The sequence below is a fragment of the Lagopus leucura genome, unplaced genomic scaffold (assembly GCF_019238085.1).
Source record: "Lagopus leucura isolate 7727_CA_CO unplaced genomic scaffold, USGS_WTPT01 Super-Scaffold_73, whole genome shotgun sequence".
Classification (NCBI taxonomy): domain Eukaryota; kingdom Metazoa; phylum Chordata; class Aves; order Galliformes; family Phasianidae; genus Lagopus; species Lagopus leucura.
In genome coordinates this window covers 74,606,481-74,634,023 of record NW_024962252.1, presented here as the reverse complement: position 1 = coordinate 74,634,023, position 27,543 = coordinate 74,606,481, and the positions used below count along the sequence as shown (strand labels likewise).

At 35.0% G+C, this 27,543-nt stretch overlaps 1 protein-coding gene across 1 annotated transcript in view; it reads left to right on the top strand.

Moving 5' to 3' along the window:
• Positions 1 to 27,543, top strand: part of KIF6 (kinesin family member 6) — a 139,630-nt gene that overhangs the window by 73,365 nt on the left and 38,722 nt on the right. Inside the window, exons 14-15 of the mRNA XM_042885015.1 lie at positions 11,501 to 11,603; positions 18,418 to 18,473. Of these exons, the coding sequence (XP_042740949.1) occupies positions 11,501 to 11,603; positions 18,418 to 18,473 (159 nt within the window). The remainder of the gene's footprint in view (positions 1 to 11,500; positions 11,604 to 18,417; positions 18,474 to 27,543) is intronic.

The following is a 27,543-nucleotide window of genomic DNA, read 5'->3' as shown; positions in this document are numbered from 1 at the left end:
TAACTGCATGGTTTTCACCTAATAGATCCTCCTATTTATGAGGACTTAAGACCTTGTCTTCTCTTTTTTCTAGTGATACGTTGTAACTTCAAGAATTTCATCTTGTTAACTAAAAATTAGAAGTGCTTGATAAAATATTTGGGGGTGTTTGTTTCTGGTGTATATATCTACTATCTAGCATGTTTTATGGCTGCAGACAGGTCTTAATGACAAAGGCCATAGAATCACAGAATGGATTCTATGGAAGGGACTTTCAGATGTAATCTTGCCTAACCCCACTGCTCAAGCAAATCCACGTAGAGCAGGCTGCCCAGGACCATATCCAAGTGGCTTTTGAATATCTCCAAGGAGAGATTCCACAACCTCTCCAGGCAACCTGTGCCAGTGCTCAGTCACTCATGTACTAAAAATGTGTTTCTTGATGTTCAGAGGGAACTTGTGTTCATGTTTGTGATCATTGCCTTTTGACCTGGCACTGGATAACTGTGAAGGAAGTGTAGCTCCACCTTCATTACCTCCTCACTTAAGATTTTTATGTACACTGATAAGGTCCCTGAGCCTTCTCTCTTCTAAGCTAAACAGTTCCAGCTTTCTCAATCTTTCTACACAGGAGAAATTCTCAAATTACTTCATTATCTTTGTGGACCTTCACTGGACTCTCTCCAGTTTGTCCAGGCCTCTGGTATATGGGAGAATTGGACACAGTACTCAAGAGCAACGTAAGATTAGCACTTACATGTTTATTATTCAGTTCACTTAAAATCAACGGGAATATCCAGTGCCACTGGAGATATCTAATTGTTTCACTATTGAGAGTTAAAAGAATTTTAATTAAAAACAAAGGGTAGATACTTCATTCTTTGCTTTTTCCTACAAAATTGAAAAGGTTGAGGATGGAAATAATTTATTATTCTTTTTACAGTTTTCAGTTGGAAAGGATTTGATGTTAGGTACACTTTGATATCCTAAAAATGTGATGAGCTGTTTGCTTTTTATCGCATGGATTGTTTCTACTTAAAAATCCTTTCTATTTTGATTAATTTAGTATTTCTATGGAATCCAGATTTCTCTTATTGCAAAGAGTGATTGCTAATGGCTGTAACTCAAAACCATGTGAACTTAACTGAACTTTCTAAGGCATCTAAAGAATGTTCAAGTTAAAATTAATCTTTCTGCTGAAGGAATCTGTTTCTGAAAGCTTTATTTTTAGGCTATTAAAAGGAAATAGGTATAACATTGCATAATTTTGTTCTTAAAATTTTAACGTGTGTGCTATTTATCATTATTGTCAGCAAAAATCCAGAGCTATTTGCCGTGCTTTATCCTATTATTTAATGAGTAGTATGATTTTGGCTAAACTATTTAAAAATGATTAATGGCATTCATCAGAATGCTCTATTAAAAATGAAAATTATAGTTTTGCTTAAACCTCCTTGAACTTCTGGATTGTTAACATTGATTCACATAGTAAGTGAATCACTTTTGGTAAGACTAGATTACAGAAAGATGTATGTAACATGCACAATTTTTATTTCTTATTTTTTCCCCCTCCTTGTACAAAGACTTAGTGTTTCCTTTAAAATAGACATTTTTTCCTTCAAAGTAGGATGGATCCATACAAAAGTGTTGCGTTTTTTTTTTTTTAAAAAAAAGAACTTTAAAGCTTTGAACAACTGAGGGAAGTACAAAGAATGGTTAGCCATTTTGTTGGTATGTGTAATTCCTGGGTCCATAATAACCACCTCATTTTCATAACCATTTAATTGATCCCCATTTCATAACCATTACAAATAAAAGTGGAGACATATAGACATCTACAATATAGGTATACAAACTACTGGTACTAACCACAACCAAATGTTCTACCAACTACTTAGAGACAAATCCAGATACAGACTCACTAAAAGGAATCCCTTTTGTAACTCACGAGGTACAAAGTGCTTATTTCTGAAGAGAATACGACACGTTACTGTCAAGTTTGGTGTTAAAGAATATGTGAATGACTGAGGAAAATTACTCAGGTGACATCTAAATTTTTTGTTACACATGCAAAGGACTCACTTCTGGACTACACTACAACCTTCCTCACTATCTGCTTGTCCAACAGAATATGTCACATGCCTAGAAGCCTTCAGTTTTGAGTAGACTAGTTAAACCTTCTGAAGGATCAATTCTGAGCCCATAATTAGAGTACAACTAATATCTACTGGCTGCACTGACCACTGTTATTTAAATCATGAGCAATGGCATTAGAAAGAAGAGATGCTGTCTGTAATGTAATGGTTACAGCAAGGAGGAAAATGTTTCCTCAGGAATTGAGTGTTTGAAATATAGCGTGGCAGTTGCAGGGAATTGTATACTTAATTTTTGGATTTAGGTATAAAAGAAACTATCATGTTCATTCTCAGAGGCTCCAATAAAGCTTCAGCAAAAGAAGAATCAAAGTTAATTCTGCTACAAAGAAGTTTTGCTCGTATCTTAATTTCTAATTTTCAGCTGCCAGAAAAAATAAGAAATGAGATTGGTAAAGCTCATTCATCTTTGACATAAGTTGATAAACCAAATTTAAAATTTGTTATCTAGAATGCTGAGAATGGTAAAAAGACATACAATAGTCTCTGTCACGGTTACTTCTCTTAACTCTCCTGTGCACCATTTTTTTGCACTAAAATGTTCCTGCTGAGGTGAACAGACAAGTAGACTAACAAAAAACACTTGTTATGAAACAGTTACTTGAATCCTTCAGTTAATAATCTGAAATCTTAAGATAACTCCAGATTGGTAGGAATTGAGAGCACACCAAATGCAGACAATTTTTTCTTGTCTGCCACAGATATAGAAGCATACAGACTTTAGAAAACCTCACTATCCTAACAAAGAATAAAACTAAAATGTAATATGGAATTAGAAGTACAGTATATTTCCAAAACCAGATTGATGGAAAACAAGTCGTCATTCCTCTGTTGAACTGTTCTGAAAATGAAACACTCCTTTTTTGTGGTTTATGGTGTTACCGGCAAGACTGGTGGCACAGCTGGTTCTCGAGGCACCAAAAATACAGTTTGTGCCTACAAGTTGTGCCTAACAAAAAACTTTACTTGCATTTAGTCCAAGCTGTCATGATTCCATTGATGTAGGTTGTCATTTCGTAGAACTCTTAAAATATTCTTCTCCCACAGTTCAGTCATTTTTCTAAAATTATGAAAGATACATTGAAAAGGAATATTTAAATGTAGTGTCTGCCACTCAAAACAGCCTAAAATATGTAGATGAGAAATTTTATTGGGATCAATCTATTTTTTAAAAAACATTTGTGTAGCTGAAAAAGACAGACAATCTTATGAAAAAAATGAAAGCCTATTTTCAGGTCTAAACAGGAGCAGCAAATGTACAGTTTCAGGCGCGACTAGTACAATTTAAGTTGAATTGAGATTCAGTAACATATGAAAGGTCAAGTAGAAATCTTTAGAAAAATTAGTTTTACTTCTCTAAGATATTTTAAAGGTAATTTTGTGGCAATATTATCAAAAGCAAAGATTAGTATCACAGCATTCTAACATGTTGGACTAAAATATTGGCCCTGTCTTTTATTGAGTAAAATTTTTTTGCAAAGCCCAATGCTTAAGAGAGGAGGCTTCGAGTTTGATGAAGAGAGAGAAAGGCACAGTTGGTTGATAATGTTCAATTTTTGATACATCTCACAGCATGAATAGACAGTGTAGACAAAAGTGAACCTTATTTATTCAGATGTGGCAGCACCATTGGGTGGGTCTCTTAAAGTTTCTGTGGGTTTGACTTCATATTTTCCTTTGTATCCACCCCCTGAACTTCTGCCAAGCCTACCATGCTGCATTTCTGCTTTCTCTTCATACCTACTGATTAAGGAATTTCAATGTGCGTTATACATATGTATTATACAATCAGATATGATCTCACAGGCAGCTTGAAAGTAAATGGTTGTAAAAAGATGAAAAATATTTGTCTCTTTTGAAACATACAATTTATCATATATGAAGTGCTGAAAAATGTTTAGTAATGCTCATATCAGAACATGAAAACTTGATTTTATCGGTAAGCATGTGACTTTGTTCCTCTCTGCTTATATCTGCAAACATTTTGTTCATGCTAACTGGACACTGATTCTCAGTATCTGCACCCTTAGAGCAACTCTGTCCTGATTTTTGAATCTCATAATTCTGCTGTCCATTGAGTCTTTAAAGAAAATTTAAAAACATAACTAACACAAAGTAGGCATGCTGTAAATCTTCAAACTTGAAGCAGTGAAGTTATTAGAAAATTGGTGAAATTATTAGAATCCGTAACTGAAAATATATATAGAGAGAGACCAAAGTGGTCTTGTTAAACTGATGCATATTAGAAAAAAAGTATTGTCAGGTGAAGTCATGGACATTTTATTTCTCACTAGCATTGTACTTCACAGCATTTAACAGGCAAACTAATATGCTTATTTTCCAGAAAAGAAAAATGAAAATAATTTCAGTAATTTTGATCTTTTTGCTTTGAGATCACTCTGAGTTTCAATCTGGTACCAGACTTATGATGTGTCAGTAAGGAGCATAAGCTGAATTTCTGTCTGTCATTTGCCATTTAAGATCAAGCGGCTTTTGTTGCAAAAGTGGGCCTATTAAATATACAGTGGATATGAAAAATATTGTTCTTTGTTGTTATCTGAGATTTCTTATAGCAAGTAAACTGAAAAAACAGCATGATTGGTTTTAGCAGTCATATGCCTTTTGGAATTGTGGTGGTGCTGGTGATGTTCTTTGTGAAGTTTAAAATAATCATTTTCGTCTTCTTTTAAAATGAGTTTATACAAAGGATGAACTGAGTATAAATATTTCATTATTATATTTATATATATATAATAATGAAATATATATATATTTATATATATTTTATTATATTATTATATATATATTTATATATATTATATTTTATATATATATATTATTATTATATATATAATATTAAATATAATATAATATTATAATATAATATAATATAATAATAAATATAATATATATATTATTATTTTATATATATATAAATATATATATATGGGGTATTTTGTGATAAGGAGGTTGTGGTGCAAAAGGGTCTGGCCTCTTCTCCCAGGCAAATAGTAGGACCCGAGGAAATGGCAAGAAGTTCTACCAGAGGAGGTTTAGGTTGGATATTAGGAGAAACTTTTTCTCTCAAAGGGTGGTCAGGCACTGGAATGGCTGCCCAGGGAGGTGGTGGAGTCGCCGTCCCTGGCAGTGTTCAAGAGGCGCCTGGATGAGGAGCTACGAGAGATGGTTTAGTAGCTCGTGGCACTGATAGGAATGGAAGGATGGTTGGACTGGATGATCTTGCAGGTCGTTTCCAACCTTGTGATTCTGTGATATGTGTATACATGTATGTATGTATTTATCAGAGTTTCAGTGATCACATACCTGCTAAAAATAATTATTGCAGTAGATATGGTGCTTTGATTTGTGTCCAAAATAGCTCTGAATAAGTTTGTCCTTCTGCTGTTATATATTTCCACTATCAAGGGTTACTGCTATCTAAAAAATATTGTATACAGAACTATTTTGTATATAACTTTTTCTCTTGACTTTACGTGGATAAAATAATGCCTAAGTATGAGCATGTATTAATTAACTCAAGCTCCAATGAGTTAATAGCTCCATGAAAATTTTCACTTGGGCGTTGCAGTCCAACTTGCAGAATCAATGTGCGAAATCACAATAAACATACCAAAACTCAAAAAGCATTTCTTTTACCTCTTTCTCCCATGTAGGCAAACAAAAAAACCTCCACAGCAAGAGAAAGTTAATTACACCACATTCTTATTGAGTCTAAATTTATTTAGTCTACAGGTCATCCAGAGACTGTTTTGCAGTTCCATTCTGCAGGGGTACCATGAGCAACCTACTTTCCATTTTTGAAGTACACCCTAAGGAAGATATTCATATATAATGTGTATCATCATGATAAATTTAGCTGAGCTTTAGAGCAGGAAAGTATTCGTTGTATATTTTATTGGTGTCTGTTTTCCAGTTTATCAGTATTTCTTGGCTGTTGGAATGGCCGTTCGTTTTAACCCCAGTTCTGTTATATCAACTTTTACCCATTTTGAACAGTTGGTCAATACATACTTCTAACACCTTAGTTGTAGTACAAAGACTCATTAGAAGATTTGTCTTTACTCTGATTTGAAAATGCCTACACTTCCTTTGTTCATATTTGGTCATAAGCCAAAACAGATGAAAGAAAGGGCAGGTTGACCACTGGAACATTTTTCATGAGAACAAAAACTCACAAGCTGTACCAACTGCCATCCTGAATTTCTTCACCCAGCTCTCAGATGAGAGCTTTCCTTGAGCCAAGGGGATATTTTGCTCTTCTTGATTTCAGTGGAAAATCTGGAAAGTTTTGGTAGACAGAGCACTTAGTAGAAATAGAAATACAAAGTCTTCCATTGTGAAAATGTAAATTTTGCAGAACAGATATGTGGGCAGAAAAGTGGACAGATGCTTTTATCATCAGAATACATAGTCTGTGAGGAGTCAGAACAGCTACTCCCAAGAGTTTGTTTTTGTCAACAGACAGTCTTAATATTCCTCCCCCAAAATAGCTCAAATTGCATCTTCAATTCTTCACTTCCAAAGAATTGTTTCCAATTCTTTTTGCAAATTAAATTGACAGCCTGTGTCATGAGAACTGCTTGAATTCCCATAAGCTTTCATACCAGGACCAAAATCTGGCTATAAGTTGGACTTATGAGGGATAGACTGTGATTCTTATTTCTGACAGGTTGTAGTATCTTCTAACACAAACAGTAGCATGAAATTGATACTTTCTGAGCCATTTTCCAGATTTAACTAAAGAGCAATGCAAGTATTTTCATTGGATCTTACACATTAAACTTCATGAAGATCTTCTGACTCTAAGAAATAAATTCTTTTTCAACAAGCAACCAACAACGACAGAATGAATTGGTCAGGCCTAATAGTGACATTCCTAGTGTGGATGCCCATGAAACCTTTATGAAGAAAAAGTCTCTAGAATAAAATCTTGAAAAATGTCTATTATTTGTAATCTAGGATTACTAAAACAGGGTCCAATAGTATTTGTGGTTGTTGGGTACCTTTACAAATCAGCATCATCTCTTAAATGCATTTAAACATGTCTGGTATTCATGGAAACAAAATAATTTAGATTTTTTACTTTTGTGCTCTTACCTACTTGGATTATTCCTTTAATAATACCAATAGATAGTATTCAACATTAAAACATTATCCAGATTGATATTTTTTCTCCCAGCTTTTGAGCATCCAGTGCAACACTATGTATATGTATTTTCCATTTAGAATTTAAAAGGCATTAAATGCTGCTTTGAATGGCTGTAAATAGCATTTAGTACATAAATGTGTAAATAAATTGCTTAAATGATAGAATAAGTTGTGTGATATTTGCCAGGGGCTTTGCTGATATGAAGGCTTTTAACTGCCTTAGGTGTGTTACTGAATTATGGAATCCCTTTGATCTTTTATGTCACCTTAAAAAATAATAAGGCACCTCCAAGAGCACTGTTATATTTTTTTTCTCAGTTTATTTTGAATTATTGTTAATTACGAGACTTTAGTCCATTAATGAACACTACAATGCACTTTCTGTTTCTTGGTTATTATTGTTCTTGTTGCTGTAGGGCAGCACTTGTTAGTAGTCATTGTGATTCTCCTTTCTGAGTTCAGTGGGATAATTTTAATTTGCAGATTTTTCTGGAGGAGTGTCTTGCACTGAGAATTTTTGTTTCATATGCAGGTTGGTGCAGTGCACTGGGCAGAAGTGCAGACTGAAATGAACATTAATAAAGTTCAGTGAGAACATTATTAAACATTCAAATCCAAAATGTGGATCAAAACATGACTTTTCCCCAAATTTGAACTCTGATTTTGCAGTGAATTACGAGTTTGCTGTAAATTTCATGCTGTGAATTGAACACATTTCTGAATATTTGAACATTAAAACCAACTTACACAACCTGACAGTAAAGTTTAAAAAAAAATTAGTACAAAAGTTATCACTTCTTTTTATACAACATGTCAACTAGGACTTCACAAGTATTATTGCAAGAAAATTGAAATTTTTTTCTAACCATCCAAATTATGTTGGTAATGATTATTCCAATTTGCAGTGTAGTGACAATATTTCATAGCTCTTGCCTGTAGTATGTGAAGATTTTCTTAAATAAGAATTTTGAAATATTTACTTTGTAATAACATGCCACAGTATTGAATTTGTTTGGCTTGTACAAGAAAAAAAAATTGTTAAATTGTTTTCTACAGGACTAAGTGTTTTAGCTGAACTGCTCGAGAACCTTGCTAACGATGTGCTATCATCAATGTTTTCTCAATTCTTTTACTCTTAAATTTATTGCATACAATGCAGTAAATATATATCAGTTTGCAGCTAGAGAAAAGCTATTTAATAAAATTATGTCATTTGAGAAAGTGTAGATGTCATAACTGAAAATACACCAAGCACACAGAACTATCATTACTGAATATATTACCTCTCCATCAAGCTTCCAATGCTTCTTGCAATGTTTTTTTTTTTGGTATTAACATTGCTGTATTCCCTTAATATAATTCTAACTTTCTCCATTATTACCTACATGCTGCAATATGCATTCTGTATCAGCTTTATGCTCGTTGGGCTGAGGTACAATCTTAATGCTTCTTTCAAGCTGCTAAGATACTGTTTTCATTGCTTTCATTGTGATTGTTTACTATTCCATAGACTTCTGTATTTTTTTGAAGTGCACTTTATGAACCAGAAAATTTCCCATTCCCATGAGTTCTAGAGATCTATTCTTATGCGTTTTGTTAAGCTGTACAATTCTGCTGCCCCTTAATATAATGCTGGAAAACTATTATCAGAATACCATTAATTTTGGTTAACAGACTTCTGCCTGGAAGCAGTAAGCACTGTAATAGTTTTTGTTTTCCAAACCTAGTGCTGCTGCTTACTCAAAGGTAAAGCATTTTCAAAAGGGTTAAATATTTCATGTTGTGTATTCCATATAAGAAAGTGTGATTCACTGTTCATTTTAAGCTCAGATGTGATCTTCATTAAGGCTTTCTGCACTTAATGAAACTTTTTCCTGAAAAAAAATAAGCAATTTCAGAGGGTCAGTTCAGGTTGCACATTAAAATTAGCGTCAATGATGGGATGAATGTACTATAAAATTCTGCTTGTAAAGCTGACTCTTTTCTTCAATGGAGGCTTGAAACATGAACGTTATATTCTCAGGTCATCACTGCAGAAAAAAAGAATATATTTTCCAAAACCCTTTTACTCTTTTGGATCACGCAGTGGCAAAAGTGTACTGTATCTTTCTTTGATTTTCTTCTTCAGAAAGGGTGGAGCATTACTACATGCTTTGCCATTCAAACATTCCTGGTGGTTCTATTTTCAACTCCGAATTTTTAGATTAGTAACAGATGTGCTGATTCTTTCAACTGAAACGGAGTGGAAGTTTTTCTACTATACTTTGAATAGTTTTAAAACTTTTACTGATTATTGAACCCTGAATGCTAACTTGCATTACCAGCCTTCAGTGTAAACAATATCTTATACCACAAAAATCTCACTGAAGTCAGGGGGGAGAAATTCTGAAATAAGCATCATGAGGTGCAGCAAAATATAGTCCCGAATGAGTTTAAAATGCAGTTCTTTTTCATGCAAACTGATCAGGACCCAAATAGGTGTAGCATTCATGAATTGCATGGCATAACTTTTAGGTACATTTTGTTAATATGCCTCATCCCCATGTACACCAAAATTGCAAAGTACATAGACAGGAAAATAGTTTGCAAGCTTTGTAGGTTGTTGGTAATGGTTATTCATTGGCACAAATCATATAGAAAATTCTTGCACAGCAAAACTCCCAATAAACTTTGGTACTCTTGTCGCAACGGATTTGATTTCCCCTTTGACAGAGGGATATCTGGAGTGATAGCAACCCTGAGGAGAAGTTTTGTGAATGTCAGTTGATGAAAGATTCAATATGAGCCAGCAGTGTGTGTTTGCAGCCTGGAAGGTCAACTGTATCCTGGGTTGCATCAAGAGAGGTGTGACCAGCAGGTCAACGAAGATGATTCTGCCCCTCTATTCTGCTCTTGTGGGACCTCACATGGATTATTGTATCCAGTTTTGGAGCCCCCAGGACAAGGACATGGAGTTGTTGGAGCTGGTCCAGAGGAGAGCCACAAAGAGGATCAGAGGGCTAGAACACCACCTCTATGACAACAGGCTGAGGGAGCTGGAGCTCTTCAGCCTGGAGAAGAGAAGGCTCTGAGGAGATCTTACAGCATCCTTCCAGTACCTGGCCTTTAGGAAAGATGGGGAGCAACTTTTTATACAGGCAGGTGGAAACAGGATGAGGGGAAATGGCTTTAAGCTGGAGGAGGGCAGATTTAGACTAGATATTATGGAGAAATTCTTTACTGTAAGGGTGATGAGACACTTCATCTTGTTGTCTGATAAGGCTGTGGATGTTCCAAACCAGAAGCATTCAAGACCAGGCTGGATGGGACTGTGAGCTACCTGGTCTAGAGGGTGGTGCCCCTGCCTGCAGCAGGGGGCTTGGAACTATATGATCTTACAGGCCCCTTCTAACCCAAAACATTCGATGATAGCTCTGGAAAAGAAAAACAGGCTTTGATTTATTTATTTATTTTAAATGTCATGCATAACTTCTTATTTAGATCTGTGGATCATTTAGCAATGAGAACTGGTAAATAATACAGATCGTAATACTTTCCTGTAGTATTTTGAAAAAAGATTTGAAGGCCAAATATGTTATGACTTTCTGGTGCCAGAAGGAAATAAATCCAATATTGAAAGTCTAAGTGGCAGAAATCAGCTATTTTTGTAGCCACTATGTCTGATTTACTAAAAGGGGATAACATTCACTGAGGAATATGAAACACATGTAATTAAAATAATCTCCAGTTTTTCTCTTCCCGGAGTACTGAAAATGTTCAAGTCATGTCTTGGGGTAAATACGATAAAGGGGTGAAAGAAATACTGAAGCAAAGTGCAGCTTGGTGTTGTGAAAATCCTTCTAATATTCTTATACTTCAGAATATTTTCAATACTTTAAGATTTCATTCATTGGTTTTATTTATCAAAAATTTAAGTTGACTTTATACAAAGTTTATTTTGCATAAAGTCAACTCTAGATAGAACTTATTCAACACGAGATTTCAGATTTTGTTTCTCCAAAGTGAAACTGAATTAACTTGCCAGGTAAAGACTTTTCAGTTCTTTCGTGAAAAATTCTTTCCTGTTGGTGGGCATCAGAGCATAATCTGCCTGATTCTTTAAGATGCTTTGGCTGATCTGTCTAAAATGGGATAAAGGAAATGTGAAATGTTTGCCTCTTATTCACTCTGACACAGTTCCTGTCTTTTTCTTGAGACAGAAGGAAAGATGTCACTTGGATGTCATGAGGCTTTTGAAGTTTTCATGCAGGACCATGCTGACAGTATAACCATTGAGGACAACAAACAGCTTCTCAAACAGAGGTGAGTGTCCCAATAAGGTACAGCTGGAGAGAGGCATCTGAGAGAGGCATCTTCATTATAAGCCTGGGAGAAGAATGCATAATTTTAGATCGGGGGTTCTGTGTTTCTACTCAGAATTTGGTGCAGAAACTTAGCCTTTTCTGACAGGGAGATTTCTTATTTGGAGGGCACTGAATGATGACAGAATGAAAGTCTGAAGAGAATACGATAACGGTATTAGTGGTCTCAGAGCTTCTTTCCTCTGGTTTTATTCATCTTATCTTTGTAGCCCTATGGAAGCAATGTGGTAAATGGCATTCATGATCATGAATTATTGAGAGGAAGCTAGATTCATGTGACTAAATTGATTACTGTAATTTCCATTGTCAAAAATGCTTTACTGGCTTCAGCACTAAATTGGACAGTAAAGCAGGAGATGTTTAACAGATGCTTTGGTCTGTTGCTCCTAACTTGTTTGCCAAGTGATTTTAGGTTCTCTCTTCCTGTTTTGCTCTCTAAAACAGAAATAATGTTTTATCCTTTCACGTTTGTTGTTAACACTAGAAAAACACTTCAAAATCTTCTGGTGAAGATGGTGAGAATGGTGAAATATTAACATGATTTTTCATGTTGCATACTTTACACATCTCAAAAAATAAACCGTCAAGGCTTGTTGTCTGTATAACAGTACTGTTTCACTGTCAGTTTTGCAAGCGTTAATCCTCCATGCTCTGTAAGAGAAATATGACATTTTTAGCTTAGGCATGCCAAAAGCAGATCTCTCAGTGTGCCCTTCCAACCTGATGAGGATTTACTTCATTTCTTTTATGTTTTTGCTTGATTTTTTTCCTCTTCTTTTTCCCCTTGAGTCTCCTTCTCAATATCTTATCTGCTTTCTTATATTTCACTAATAGAACAATTTTCCTACTAAACAGGCATGCAGGACACTATTTTCAGCATCACTGAATCAAATATTCATTTATTTCCTCAAAACTCAGGCAATAAATGATCTCCATGTCTTTCTGGCTTACTCATGATCTTGCTACTTACCATTTTTGTGAACTGGTTACTTTTCTATCCAGGTCTATCACTTGCAGCCACAGGTGCATAACTGACAAAGTATTAGATACACATAAAATGTTATGCATGTAAATCAGACCTTTAATAACATCTTCTGTTTGATCAATAGATGATGCCACATATATCTTGCACTGCAATAATTTCTGATGTTGCTGTCCATTAAGAGAACACTTCATGGTTACAGCATGATCATGGGAGCACAGCAGCTCTGAACTGTCTCCTGAATTTCTTCTAGTTAACCAGAATTTAACCACATTTTCTCTGATCATTATTACTATTGAATTAAACCAGTGTATACTTCTGATTTCAGAACATGTAATGGAGATGTGTGGAACCCACAGACTTTGACACCAGATTTTCTTTCCCTAAAAGACAAAGAGATTCAGACTCACAGCCCCTCTCTAATTTGCTGCAGCTGGTTGATGAAATTGGTGCTAATGTGAAGGCTGATACTTAGAAATGAGAAACAAGGTCTCCCATGTCATTTTACAGTAGATTTTAGTGAGATATTTGTAGCTCCAAGTATACTGAGTTCATTAAAATGGGTTTATATGAAGTCCAGTCTGTAATTTGGAATGCAACCTCTGAACCACCAGTTGCACAAAAACTGGGTTACCCAGCCAGTGTTCAAATTGCACAGGAAGACGTGTGGACACCAGATGTTTAAAGGTTACCATAGCTTCCCTTTACATAGAGATTTCTCATGTTAATATTTTTGTTTATAGTTACATAACAGCTTTTGTCATACCAACAACAGTATTTGGTTCAGAAAGTACTTATTTTTAGCTGTCATACTCTTTCCTTTGGATATTTTGGGTAGATTTTCTTTGGCTGTTATTTTTACTGTTCTTGTATTAATTGAATGGTGATTTGTCAGTGAGCGTAGTTCAAATTTTGACAGCAAAAGTCACAACTATTTCCCCGGCTGTGAAATTATTGACATACATGAATTGTGGATTCTCCCTCCTTGTAAAAAAAGCTGCCTGGACATGGTCCTGGGCAACCTGCTCTAGATGTCCTTACTTGAACAGGGATTGGACCAAATAACCATCAGAGGTCCCTTCCAACATCAGTCATGCTTTGATTCTGTGTGTATGCGTGTACTGTGTATGTGCATATGTTCTGTAACTGCTTATTTATGAACAATCAAATGTAATCATTTGATTAAATCAAATACTGAGAAATATCTATCTTGCCATAAAAACAAACAAACAAAAAAACCTAGAAAATCACATGAATAAAAGCAATACTGTTTCAAACATAAAACTTTTCACCTACTACTTCAGAGACCTTTACAGGGAATATAACTCAGTACTGTAACTTACTACCATGCCTGGATTAATGAAGGGGGGGGGGGGAAGAAAGCTTACTTAGTTAAAAATCATTTCTCTTTGAAGCTCATTTAATGACTTCCTGTCTGTGTGAAAGACAATAGATTGAGACTATCCCGTTAGTGCAATTGCCTATGGGAACTACTAGAAAAGTGGCCTTGTAAGACTGAAAAAGTTATCTATAGGTTAGTTTACAGTTAATTTTACAGTACAACTCTTTCTATTTTTCTTCTGTAGAACAACTGCAGTGCTGCTTAAATATCTATGCTGGTGCCCAGACAAAATGAGACTGCTGGAATTTGAACTTCCTATACCTGACTTTTTGAGGACTTAATAGTGTCCTGTTACTCAGTATAGTCATGTTCTCTTAAGAGTTGCTTCTCGAAGGAGGAGAAATCTGTCTCATTTTCTTGTGCAATAAAGCTAGAAATATTCCCAGCTAAGCCACTCCAGTGCAATATTGTATACGGCACAAAGCCTTTTAAATTCCATTCTAGTCAGTATTTCCAGTAGTAAAATTGTACTAAGTTCCCAGATGTAATGTAAATCTAGTTTCCCCTTTGATGTTCCTTATTAATTTTTTCCACTTGCCTCTTTTCTTGCTTTGTGTGTCTCAGCTGCTTAGCAGCTAAGTTGTTTTCTCAGTAGCTTGGTAGCTATGTATGAGTTTCACGGAAAAGATGTGTTTCACTTAAGTCACTCAGTTTCTAATTAGAAATGAATGAATGTTTGTATATTCCACTGAATATCTCTGCTGTCTCATTTGAATTTGTCTTGTTTTACGTTATAAGTTAGAGATTTGTTTTTCAAAATATTAAATTTTTAATTGCTGACCTTTGATGAGTTAAACCTTTGCAAAATTCTTGCTCCATGACAATTCTCTATTCATGTAGGATACTCATGGACTCTTTTGAGCTTACAATGTAATTGTTCACTCATTTTTATTTTTACCAATATGAACTTTATGAGAGATATTTTTTCTTAGAGTAGTCCTTTTCTTTCAATAAAATCAAATTTTGTCTTTATCATGCTTATTTAATTTTACTGTGATTCATATTCCCAGATGGAATTTCTTGGTCTTTCATAGACTAATGCCAAGTGTTAGTTATAGTGCCAGTTTATAAACTATGGGATTTGAGAAACAGATGCATAGCGCATTCAGCTAGTCCTGTTTTCAAGGCAACTAGTTACGGACACCGGCTGGATAGGCAGTTGGCTTCAACTTGTCCAACTGAATCTTATCTATGAACATGAATCAGAGCCCACTTTTGACTAGTTAATAGTTAGTTAATGAGGTTAATATTTGACCTATGGAAGCTGGAGGAAAGAAAGAGAGAGATACTTTTGTTTGTTCCCTTTAGATCTCTACACAGTCTTCTGTACTTGTTTGGGTATTCTAAGTCTGAAATAGTTCTAATGGTTATATAAAAGTCTCACAGATACTTCAAAGGCTTCTGCTTTCATTATGCAGGATATAGGAAGTCCTAAAGAATACCCAGCTGGAGCTATTTAGCTCTGTTAAATTCTGCCTTGAAAAATAAGTGTACAGATGTGAATGTGGTTGCCTGAAATTCCAGCTCTTTTGAATTTCACTTGGGAAATGAACTAATTGAGAAAAGGCAGTTTTCCAAGACCCTCTTCCCAATGGGATATTCATATCTATCTACTATGTTTTGCCATTATTTGAGTTAGACAGAAATACAATTTGTGGATCTCCTCAGCTATCCTGTCTGACCAAGGCTCATCCAGGTCAGTCACAGGCTTACTGAAAAATGGTGCGTTGCAGTTCTGTCTCCACATCCAACAGGGTTTGATTTGCAGAGATGAAAATAACAGTTCAGGCTTTCACATCAAGCCTAATATCACATGACAAAGGTCACAATGTAGCAAATTGTCCTTCTACATTTTAAACTTTTACTATTTCAACTGTTACAATGAATTAACAGTTGTAATCCTCACAGCAGAATACATTTAGCCTATGAATGCCTGATATAGATGCCATTTTTTCCTTAACAGCTTTATGAAGTACCGAGCTAAGTATAGTGGAGTAATTATGCCAAGAACCATTGTAAAATATCAGAAAACTGCTAGGGAAAAAAGAGGATAAAGCATCAAGTTCTAACAGGCTGTAGAGAATGTAAGTGCATTTGTAAGGCTCTGCTTTTTAATGAAATATGTAGATGACATAAACTTATGAAAGAGCAAGACATACATACAGTGAGAGGAATGCTTTATAACACTGAAGTGAGCATCACTGCGACATCATTCTGCTAGCTAAAAAGAAAATCCTGATCATTGGAATAATTAACATGCCATGTGAATTCTTGATGATCTGAATACTATCAGGATGTCGTCAGTGAGTTATTTTAGACATATAACTGCCAGAAATTTTACACAGTACTGTTGAATTACAAGAGAGAAACATGGTCTTGGCTCCCGAAGGACTTTCAGTATCACCAAACTTGCAGGCAGGCAAGACACTGTCAATTTGTATGAGGGCTGCTCTGAAAGAAATGCCTTGTGAATTTTTATGGAGATGCAGCAGTGGATGTGAGCACAGTGGGTGTTGCTTTTCAGAAGTGAAGACAGCAACGGTGTGTCACCACTGGTGCAGATATTTATCAGCGCAGCATGCAGGCTTTCATTCATCACTGGCAAAAATGCATAGCTAATGGTGACTGTTGAAAAAAGGTGTTTTGTAACTAAGAATTTGCTCTATCAAACAGTGTTATTGCACTCTGATCTGTTGCTTCCATGGAAATAAATAGGAGATATTACTTTCAGAGCAACCTCCATATACAGTTTAAATTACTTCACTCAACAATTTGGGATACATGTCTGTGCTGTTATTCATAATAATTGCAATTTTTTTTACATTCATTGCTTGCTTGACCTTTTTACTAAGATTTCTATAGCAATACCCGTGGATATTTGAGGACTGTTTCACTGACATTATTCAGTGCTTTGGAAATGAGAGTTTGTAAAAAGTGATTATCACATTACCTCTTATCAAGGATGATCTCAGATGAACTTTTTTCTCTCTATGAATAATTTTCTACTTAAATTCAATCAGTTCTGGAAGAAAAAAAAAATTACAGTAAAAAGCATATGAAAGTTATTTGCAGCGTCAAAAGGAGACTGAAGAATGAAAATGGATCTTTGCAGGAGAAATGCAGTTATCAGTATTAGACTTGTCCAGGCTGCCAGATTTAAAATCACTACTTTTGTAGAAAGGATCAAGTGATGTTTATTTGCCACAAGTGGTTTTCTTTCACACACACATTAAAGAAATGTGTGAGTAGATTAGTTCAGTAAACACTGAGAGAAGAACCACCTACTGAATCACCAGCAACACGTCTTGCTGCATACTGAGCTTCCTTTGGTCTCTCCTCCAAGAGATGACTAAGTTCGTTTTTCCTGTCAAAACACTACTCCAAGATGGAAAGGCCTTATTTTATGCTGGGATGGTAGAAATGTGGTATAGTAAGTAAAACAAATATTGTGTATTACAAAAGGCAATTATAAATTTTCTTGAAGGAAAACACAAAATTTGGTCTGCTCCTATTATTTATCTACAAAAATTGCATTCCTCTATGATGAAATGTACCAAAGGAAATTTCACATTAAAAAAAAAAAAAAAAAAAAAAAAAAAAAAAAAAAAGCAGCTCACTTTCAGCTTTAATTTGAGATCCAGTTATCTGAATATTATAAAAAGGTATTTTCCAAAGCCAGATTTATTGATTTGTTTCCGTTCTTCTTACTTGGGCTGTTGTTTGCTTGATATTTGTGTATCTTAATTTAGCTAGATTTAGCTTGTATCAATATTGGACCATACCTGTAGGTATATTTGCATTCACATAAGGACTGGCTGCAGAACAGAATAATGTAGCTTATTCACACCTTCTTTTTTCTGTTTGAGAGGTTTCTTAATGATGGAGACATGCGTGTTCACATAGCACAGATGGTGATTGTCAATATGCTTATTATAGGTTTAAATTTTTTATTTCCTCATGAGCAGAAGTTCACATATTTTGTTTTCTCTTATTTTTTTTTTCTTTCTGTGCTCTCTTTCTATATATCTGTATGTTATAAAAAAAAAACTGCAATTAACTTATCATATTAAAATTAATAGATTATTGTATGTATATTATCATAATTCATTGTAATAAATTGCTGTTTATATATTTAAAGAAAGACAGTCTTTAGATTGAAATAGCGTTTATAGTCATATAAATTTACTTTTCTTTCTAGCATACCGATTAGTTATATTTGTAATGGTTTCTTTTAGACCAAACTCTTTTTGGGTGGAAAATATTTTCCAGCCTGTTCTACTTACAAAACAAAAAGTAGTCCTGAAGAATTTGGTATTCTATGGTAAACAAAGTTTTTAATTAGTTGTGTTTTCTGTATCGTTGCTTTAACAGGTATGCTGAAGCTAAATGTCTTGGAGAAAAAATAAATGAAGTGAGAAATAAAATAAGTGAGTACATGTCAGCTTCATTTTACATCTATAGCTGATGAAATCACAGCATTCAGAGGATATATAAAGAGATTTAATTTCTAAAATAGGTGAATCAATCTGTTACTAAGATTTCCAAAGAGATAAATTACCTTATGTTATTAGTAATAATTTCATGTATCAATTTTAATCTGAGTAACGTGAAAATGTGATTATTGCAAATAACATGATTATTGAAAATAATGTGAAAAACAGATCTGTTCTTTATTTGATAGGAAGTCTTAAATATAGCAAAGGGAGAAGTTAAGATATTGATATTGGATTTCCTGAATTTCCTTGTGGGATGAGAGGATCCAAAAATTATTGTTTCAAATTGTGATATCTGTGGATGAAGAGCTGTATTTTATTTTTAATTTCATATAGCTTTTGTTAGAAGAAGCTTTCTTTGTTTAATCACTCCTCTGCACTTCCTTCATAGAGATTACTTGGAGTGATTAACTGAAGTCCTGCAGCTTAGTGGGGGAATTCTTCATTTTTTATTTTAGGGTGCCAGCAGCATATATTTGGCTTCCAATTTCAAATCATTCGAAGCCAAAAATCACCTAGACATATACTGAATGCAAGCGAGGTTTTATCCAATCCTCCTTCCAGCCTTGATATCTTCCTAGGTTATTTCTGAGTTCTGTTGAGGTCTGACATCCTTCCTAACAGCTGACTATCCAGACTCTATATCAAATGTGAAACGTAGCTTTTGTCTTTGGAGATCAGGTCTGTGTTCTTTTGTATGTAGACATTCAGGTGTACCAAATCTCTTCGAGATTCAAATACAGACTATGAGGAAGTAACTTTACAGGCAATTCGGCATTGAGGTGCGGCTCCCAGTTTCTATCTCCTTTCTTTGTAGGTAATATCAGCAGATATGGGCAATAACTCATCATCATCACTTCTTGTCTCCTAATTGCATTTGATTGCTGGAAAAGGACAAAAATCTCAAAGCCTTCTTGATGATTGCTCTATACTTTCACCATAGTTGTGATTATATTCTGCATGGCAATGAATGGTAACTACAGCCAGATTCTGGTCCAAGTCATTATTAGGTACATCAAAATGCCTACTTGGGAATGCTACACAGTGTATTTAAAATTACTACGTGGAAAATTTCAGCCATGATGGCACAGTTTGTTCAAACCTCTGCACAAGGATGTTTTGAAGTGATGCAGAACCGGAGACATCCATTGCAGAGCCAGTGTTCTGAATACTGGGTTGTTTCTACAAGACAAGGCACATCTGTTGAGCCATCAGGTCAGGATACAACTTCTTTTCCTCTCCTTCTGTCCCGAAGTTCATAATGACCTGATTTAATTCTTTCTCCTGGGTTTACTTATATGTGATATTTAGCCCAAATGAATTCTTGGCATAGATTGAGGTAGAGACAAAGTCAGCACTGGGTGTCAAAATTCTTTCTCTTGCTGAAGATGTAATCCATTTTAGAGCAAGCATAGAGAATACCAGCAATGAACAGTCACACTCTAGCACATAATTCTCAGTGCCAGAGGCTGTAATAGTGATGCTTGAGGATAGGAGCCTAGTGGCCACCTTACTTGCACCTTGTATTTAAGTCGTCTTTTTTTTTTTTTTTTAATTTTGGTTGTAAAATGGAAGAGGTCCTTTCATTTAGTTCATACTGTAACATTTCTGTATGAGCAACAGATTCCGTCCATTACATTCAGATTCCATATGGATATGCTGATCTCTGCAGACTATGTAGTGCTTTGTGGATTGTTGTAAAGCACCAATGTTTGAGGTTTGAGAGTGATCATATCATACAATCTTTCCTTAAAGTCTTTCTGTGTAAGGTTATGCGGCATGGAAAATTAGCACTCTGGTTAATATACATAGTGTATTTTATTCAGCTCTTCTCTTCTCCTGTCCAGCTTGTATCTAATCACAATTGTAAATAAATCTGCCTATTAGCATCAATCTAAAAGTTATTAAACCTTTGCATCAAGAACAAAACTTTATGGCTTATTCAGCTTACCAAATGCAATTGCTTTGGTTAGCATAGTTCAGCAGCCTGAAAAAACATTCATTTGTCATGTTCATAGTATGCATAACATTAAAGATACTAAGTAAGGCTATTTATCTGCCACATTTTTACTGAAAATATGGCAGGAAGAATGAGTCCTCTGCAGCCTGCAACTGGATCTTTCATTTACTTGTATTGTTATTTTGGTTTCCTTCAGAATTCCTGTCTGCCTTGTGCACAATCAAGAACAGATCCCATCAATATCAGTTTCTTCTATTTCTAAGCTATATTTAATAGTATAAAACTATGCACCACAGAGGTCATAAAGCACATTTCATGCAGTCTGATTACATTCTGAGATAGTGACAGCAGTTGGCTGTAACTTGTGTGTCATAAATATCTTTTCATTCTGACTGGAAACGTGTTTTTCAGTACACAGAATAATCTAACCACTTCTCAATTGCATTAGCATTTCAAAAACACGTCAGGAAGTTAAAGCTGGAAAAAGGAATCTGGAATAAGATTTTCGTGGTAGGCTTTTGCTGATGTTATTGCTTGCATAAAAAGATTAAGGAAAACATAGTCTAGATGCAAGCTGGATGTGAAGTGTAGAGTGACTGTAACATAAGAAATGAGACATTGTGGCTAGCGTGCCCCTTTGCTACTATACCACATGTTCCTGGATTCTGCTTCCTTTTATGCTTAACAGCACTGCGGTGAATGTGGATATTTTAAAATTATTTTTATGAAGAACAATATGTGTCTCTCAGATTTTTCATCATGATTACTTTTCATCATGACTTAGAAATAAGTAGGAGAATTTTCTTGTAGGATGAAAGTTTTATTCATCTAATATTCAAATAGATAGATAAATAGATAGAAAGAAAGATAGATAGGAAGAATAATGGGAAAGTTTTTCTAGCCCAGGTAATTTTAGTGATCCATTTTAGGCACAAATAAGGGAGTGGAGGGTTTTGGTGCAAGGATTGAGGAGCAAGAGAATGAGCACTTCTTTTTCGAGGTCAGTATGTATCAGAGGCAAGGGCTTCTCTATAAGTTTAGTCTTTTTCATTCAACAATACTACTCATAATGAATAAAGTTGACAGTTCAGTTTGTAATGGAAAGCAAATTATCACAAAGTCAGAAACTCTCTCTGAGGTGAAAGAAATTTGCTAATGTTTAGATTTTCCTTTCTTTCCACAAAATCTAATAAGCTTTCAGATGAAATTCAATGTACCTAACTTGTGTAAATTAATTCATGCTAATTAATAAATTCTAAGTAACTTCGGAAATGCCGTCTCTGTTCAATCACTGCAAAGCTCTCATTCAGCACAGGAACAGGAATCATCCATCACCCTATAGGGAAGGTTCCAGATTGCTGAAGATGTTGATAAACAGAACGGTCAAAAATTGCATGCATGCATTCCAGTTTATACAGTTCCTTGTCATTCATGAATAGCATCATGGAATGCATAGGACAATACTTGAGAAGAAAGTGATGCAGAGATATAGCATCACCTTGTTAAGGTTAGCAGGAATTTTATTTTTAGGACACAGTTATCAACAAGAGCTTTTTATATCATTACCAAGAGCATCATTGAGACTAAGGAGAAAAGACAACATCTGAACAAACTGTTAAATAATAAATACCAAGAAAAAGCCCCAAGTGTTCCTTTATGGATAATACAGCAGAGTTGGGGGCATTAAGCATACTGTTTTCAATGTGGGTGAAAATGACACATTCATTCAGAATCTAGTGACTAAAAATATTGCTCATACACAGGAATGTGCTACACATTAATTGCATTTCAGATTGGTAAACATTTCCAATTCATCTCTGTAAATGTCTATTTTGGAGTACTTATACCAGTATTAGGGTTAGTTTTTTTCCTAAGGAAAAGTGTACTACATGGTATTTAATGCCCAAAGGAAAGGAAAGCAGCTGTTGTTTTTTGTCTGTCCAGAAATCAGCTAATGTTGTTATTGAAGCTGAGAGAGAAAGGGCAAACTCATGTGGGAGTAATAACAGTGTGAGGAAACAGGCACTCTTGGAATTAGAAAGGGTAGGTGGGTGGATTATGTGCACATGATGTTGACGATGCGGCTATACCCACAGGAATGCTGAGATGTTGCACTGCTCTGCCTCACTTCAAGCTTTGAATTTAGTGCACATGACCATAGGATACCAAAACCGATGACAGTATATAATGAAGTAATGTTCTTGTATTACAAAGCAAGGTTATTGAAGGATCTTTATCTGATTTCCTTGCAAATTGCTAAAATAAAATAAAGTTGTCCTTATGTATTGCAGTTCATGGAGTGTTACACTGAAATGGTGGGGTTAAGGGGAGCGTGAGGGCAAGACGTAACAGTGCTCAACTGATTCTGATTCACTGTCTTACACATTGCACATAAAACCTATTCAGAACATAAATAATGTAGATCCTGTATTTATGATCAACTTTTCTCTATGTGCAAGACTCTATCCATATATACATGAAAAGTTACAGTAAGAAACAGGGAATGGGGGCAACTAGGAAGAGAGAAAAAAGGCTCCCTTGTAACAACAGTAAAAGTTTAGTGTATATGATCACAATTTTATTTTAATTTTATTCAAAATTTATATAAAATTTATTTTTATTTAAATTTAAAATGAGCAGACAAGTTATGAAAGTTGATAATTAAAATGATGGTATAGAAGACCACTGATGGCAAGATTTTTATTTGAAAAATATATGTAATGTCTGATCGCAGCTGCTACTTCTGGTCAATTCTGCTCTGCTTCTATTTTCCAGTTCACATTTTTTTCCATCCGAAAACATCTAGGTGTTCTTGTCTGACAGCACTCTGTTGGCTATTTTGTCGATCTTCAAAGTTTTATCTTTGCATGTAGGCATAAATTACTTTCTTTCAGGAAGGAGAATCTATTGCTTAAAAATTAGAATATCAAGGATGGTTCTAGGAATATTGTGCATATTTTAGGCTATGATTATATGGATTGAAAGAGTTGAGGGATGTCATGAATTACTAAAAATCATTTTTTTAACTTCTGCTGAATAAGCATATGTACTTAAGAAGGGTATAATTCTTCAGTTGAAGAAAAACCCATTCTTTACATGGAAGCTAAGTTAACTGAATATGCTGTGATAATTTGCTATACAAAAACAAACTCCTCTAAAATCAACATGGTACTTTCTTAAAGCTCTAGATTATAAGTAGCATTATCTATTAATTTTATATTAATATAAACATTCTAAGTGGAGACACTTATTCACTGGACATTGTTTCAGCCATGAACGAAGTGAGGATCTAATAATGCATTCCATCCTTCAGTGTAACACTGAAATACTTATCTTTTTATGGAAATAAACACTGAGACTTCAGAGCTGTTGTTTAGCATAACACACTATTCTAGCTTAATTCCAGAAAGTATTAAGTGTTTACACAGTTTTGTATCAGATGTGCATGCACAGTGAATTTCTCTGGAAATGACTATGGCAGATGAAAAACAGCAGAGTTGGGTTCTTAAGGAACTGACTAGCTCCAAGAAAAAATAAAGAAAACATAAAAAGTGTACATTCCACAAGCAAATCTGGTTCAAATGAGATGCAAACAGCATATAAGTGAATGAATTCAGTATGAAGATTGAATGAACAGATAACACAATAGTATCATTCCATTCTATTCATTCTTTAGGTAGCTTGGTATGAATTGGTATTCTTAGCAGAGACCTTAAAAGTCTGTGTAACTTGAAATCTTGAGCTCCTTACTGAAGAAAAACTGTAGCTGAGATCGTGAGCTTGTGTTGTACTAGAGAAAGGGGTTGAAAAGACAATTCAGAAAAGACTTCTGTATTTTGCTTTGTGGTTGTTTTGGTTATGGGTGTGTTTTTTGTTTTTTTTCCCCCAGTTGATATAGGACAGTCTGAATTAGATATAGTTGCAATATAAAAACTAAAATAAAATATATCATCCTTATATTATGAAATATATTACCGTATATTGAACTTCACTTACAATTTCACCATTAAGGCTGATCAGCATTTTGCTGGCCTTGAGAACAATGCATCAATGTGCACTCAGCCAGTCACTTAGGGTCTGCCCTATATTTAAGAGGTAGAGTGTGGATCACTACTACTGTACGGTACTATTGCTATTGTTTGTGAACTACAAATATCTGAAGGAAAAAGATATGCCAGTTAATTGTTCTTTAAGTCATGTCACAGTTTGTCCTCCTTTTTTGTTTCTCATGCCGAAGGTTCTAAGGGATTTTCAGTTATTCTGAGACTGAGAAGAAAAAATATTGTACAAGTGCTGAATAAGTTGGCTGAGGTAAGATATGAAAGCACATGAATGTAGTGAGTACCTCTCAACTCCCCCCCTCCTCCCGCCAAAAATAAAACCAGCCGTACGTAGGTAGCCATTTTTCTGTTTCTATTTTTTTGTTTGTTTGTTTCCTTTGTTTATCTTTTCATTTTGTTTCTCATGAAGACAATTTGTCCTCTTGCACTTAATCCAATCTTAGTGGAAAGAATCTACCCATTCTCTGGTATGTTTTTAACTGATGTCTTTGACACCCATCTTGTTTATCACAAGCATCTGTCATGCTGAATAATTTAAACAAATGGTTAAATAACACCAAGCTGTGTTGAGCTGGACTGTTGAGAACCTTAGAAATTCTGGACAAATAGCCCAGTTAATGATCTAGAACAAGCTGAGACAGTTGTTTACTATGAGAAGTAGTAGATTTAGAAATATGCATCAGCGGAGTTATCCAGCACCGGGATATATACTGAATCTCAAGTGAAGCTTTGCTATTAACTGCTGGAGGATGTCAGTTCTGACTAACACAAGGAAGCACATTAACTCAGAAAAATCTGTGGCCATCTGTGAAGGGGAAAAAAAAAAAAAAAAAAAAAAAAAAAAGAGAAAACAAGCCATAGGGACAAACAGTCCCCCAGCTGTAATTTCCCAACTGGGATGTTATTCAAGGTGGCCCAGTGCCTAAGAAGCCCCAGCCTGTTTCTGATCTCCAGGTCAGTTTCAAAGTAGTTTTGTAATAAACCAGGCGTGTTTATGTGTCCACCAAAAATAGCAGTAGCCGCTAAAGCTGAAGCCATTCTGTATAGTTGACAGAGTCTTCAGATTCTTTCTCCTTAATTTCTTGGCCCAATTGTTTTGCAACATAATGCTGAAAAAACATATTTCCTATGTGTGTTTGTTTTGGATAAATATCCGATCATCATGCCATTATGACTGCATTTCAGAATCTATTTTTTAAATGTTATATTTTGGTTTTTGGAAATGTGGAATTAAAAACACAAAGACAGCTGAGTTTCTGCAGATTTTATTTCTTAACCACCTTGCCATCATCTGCAGTTTGTTCTTTGTTAGAAATGTGATTTACTTAGCTTTACAGGATGCTACTTATTTTTCCATTTGGTTACAGCTCCTTCCAATTCAATTTATTTCCTTCTCTCCATAATGAAATATCACTTTCCCCTCAGTTCCACTAAGGTTCTTTTTCTACTGACATCTAACTCTCTTCAGGCATGATTCTTACGGCTGAATTTAGCTGGTGACCTGTAGAGCATAGTATATAAATGTGATCATTCAGAGTGCCATGCATTTAATAATCTTTCTCGAGGTGCTTTACAGGCAGAGGTGTCAAGCATTTCACACAGGCCTGGCAGATGGCTACAAAATGTTAGGTCATTGCTGTGATTAGAGTCTCCAGAACCTATTTTCTTGTTCTAGGAGCAGCTTGGTATATAATATAAAATGATGAATGGCAGGAATATGTTTTCCTTTCTCAATATCAACTCACTGAAAGGTTCACAGGTTCACATTAATACATATTTTTGTTTATTTACAGTGTTCATAGTGAGTCAGAGTAATAACTGATTTTTTAAAATTTTTGTGACAGTTTGAATTAGAATCTCAAGAGAAGTCACTGCAAATTAGCATAGGAGGAGGACTCACATTGTGTTAGACTAGTAAGGTTGTTTGTTTGGTGGAATTCTTAATACATATGAGTAAGAAATGAATAATGAAGCAATACCTTTAGCTGAATAACAGTCACTAGAAAACTTGTAGTAAAATGCGTGAGCAAGGAGGAAAATCAGACAAGAATACAAATTCTATGATAGTAGCCTGTGAAGTATTACTGTACCTTTCTGTAAACTGGAAAGACAATCCATCTTTGTTATAATTACTGTAGGCAATGTAAACATTGGTCAAAATCTTGTCTCACTTCAGTACTACTCATAGGTTGATGGCAACTGGAGCAGAACTGTCTGTGCTGCTACTGCTCCAGTGGGTTGTGTGAATGTCAGAAGCGATAGAAGGAGCAGTGTTTCAGAATCATAGCATGGCCGGGTTTGAAAATTCCCATTGCTGTGTGTTTGTTTGTCGTTCATTAGGACAGAATTTGTCTTCCTTGCTATGTCAAATCTGAGACTAAAAAGAGAGTCAAGAAGTCCTAGAAGCTTTCTGGCAGCCTTACTGCTTTCCTGCTTTTCCCAGAAAGAAAAGGTTAGAGGATAGCATCTTCAGTAATGTAAAAATGTCTCTGCAGCAGCACTCAGGAAATTTGAAAAATAAACCTATTTTGGAAGATACAAGTCTTTTGGTTTCAGGGGGCAATGCATATGTTTACGCCAATTCTAAATATTGTCCATTGTTTCAGCATAGCTTACATATGTTTGTTTTTACTTTCAGACAATAGGCAATGCTCCTGGGTGACAGTGCATAGGCTGAATGTGTGCTTAGAACAAGAAAACATGATTTGTCAAATGACTCATTTAGAAAATACCCAAATGAATGAATTCATTTGAACAGCTCTATTATGCTCCCCTGATGTGCTATTCTTTAAACAGAGGAACCTTATTAGTGTAAGTGACTCCAGGCCTATGACATTAATGTTTTCTTTGGATCTGTGCTGGAATCTACATATGTAGGAAACATTTTCGTTTTCTAATTATTACAAATGATGTTCTGTTCTTTAGAAACAGAAGTATTTTCAGGGGAAAAAGTTATGCTCAGGAAGAACCTAAATAAACACTT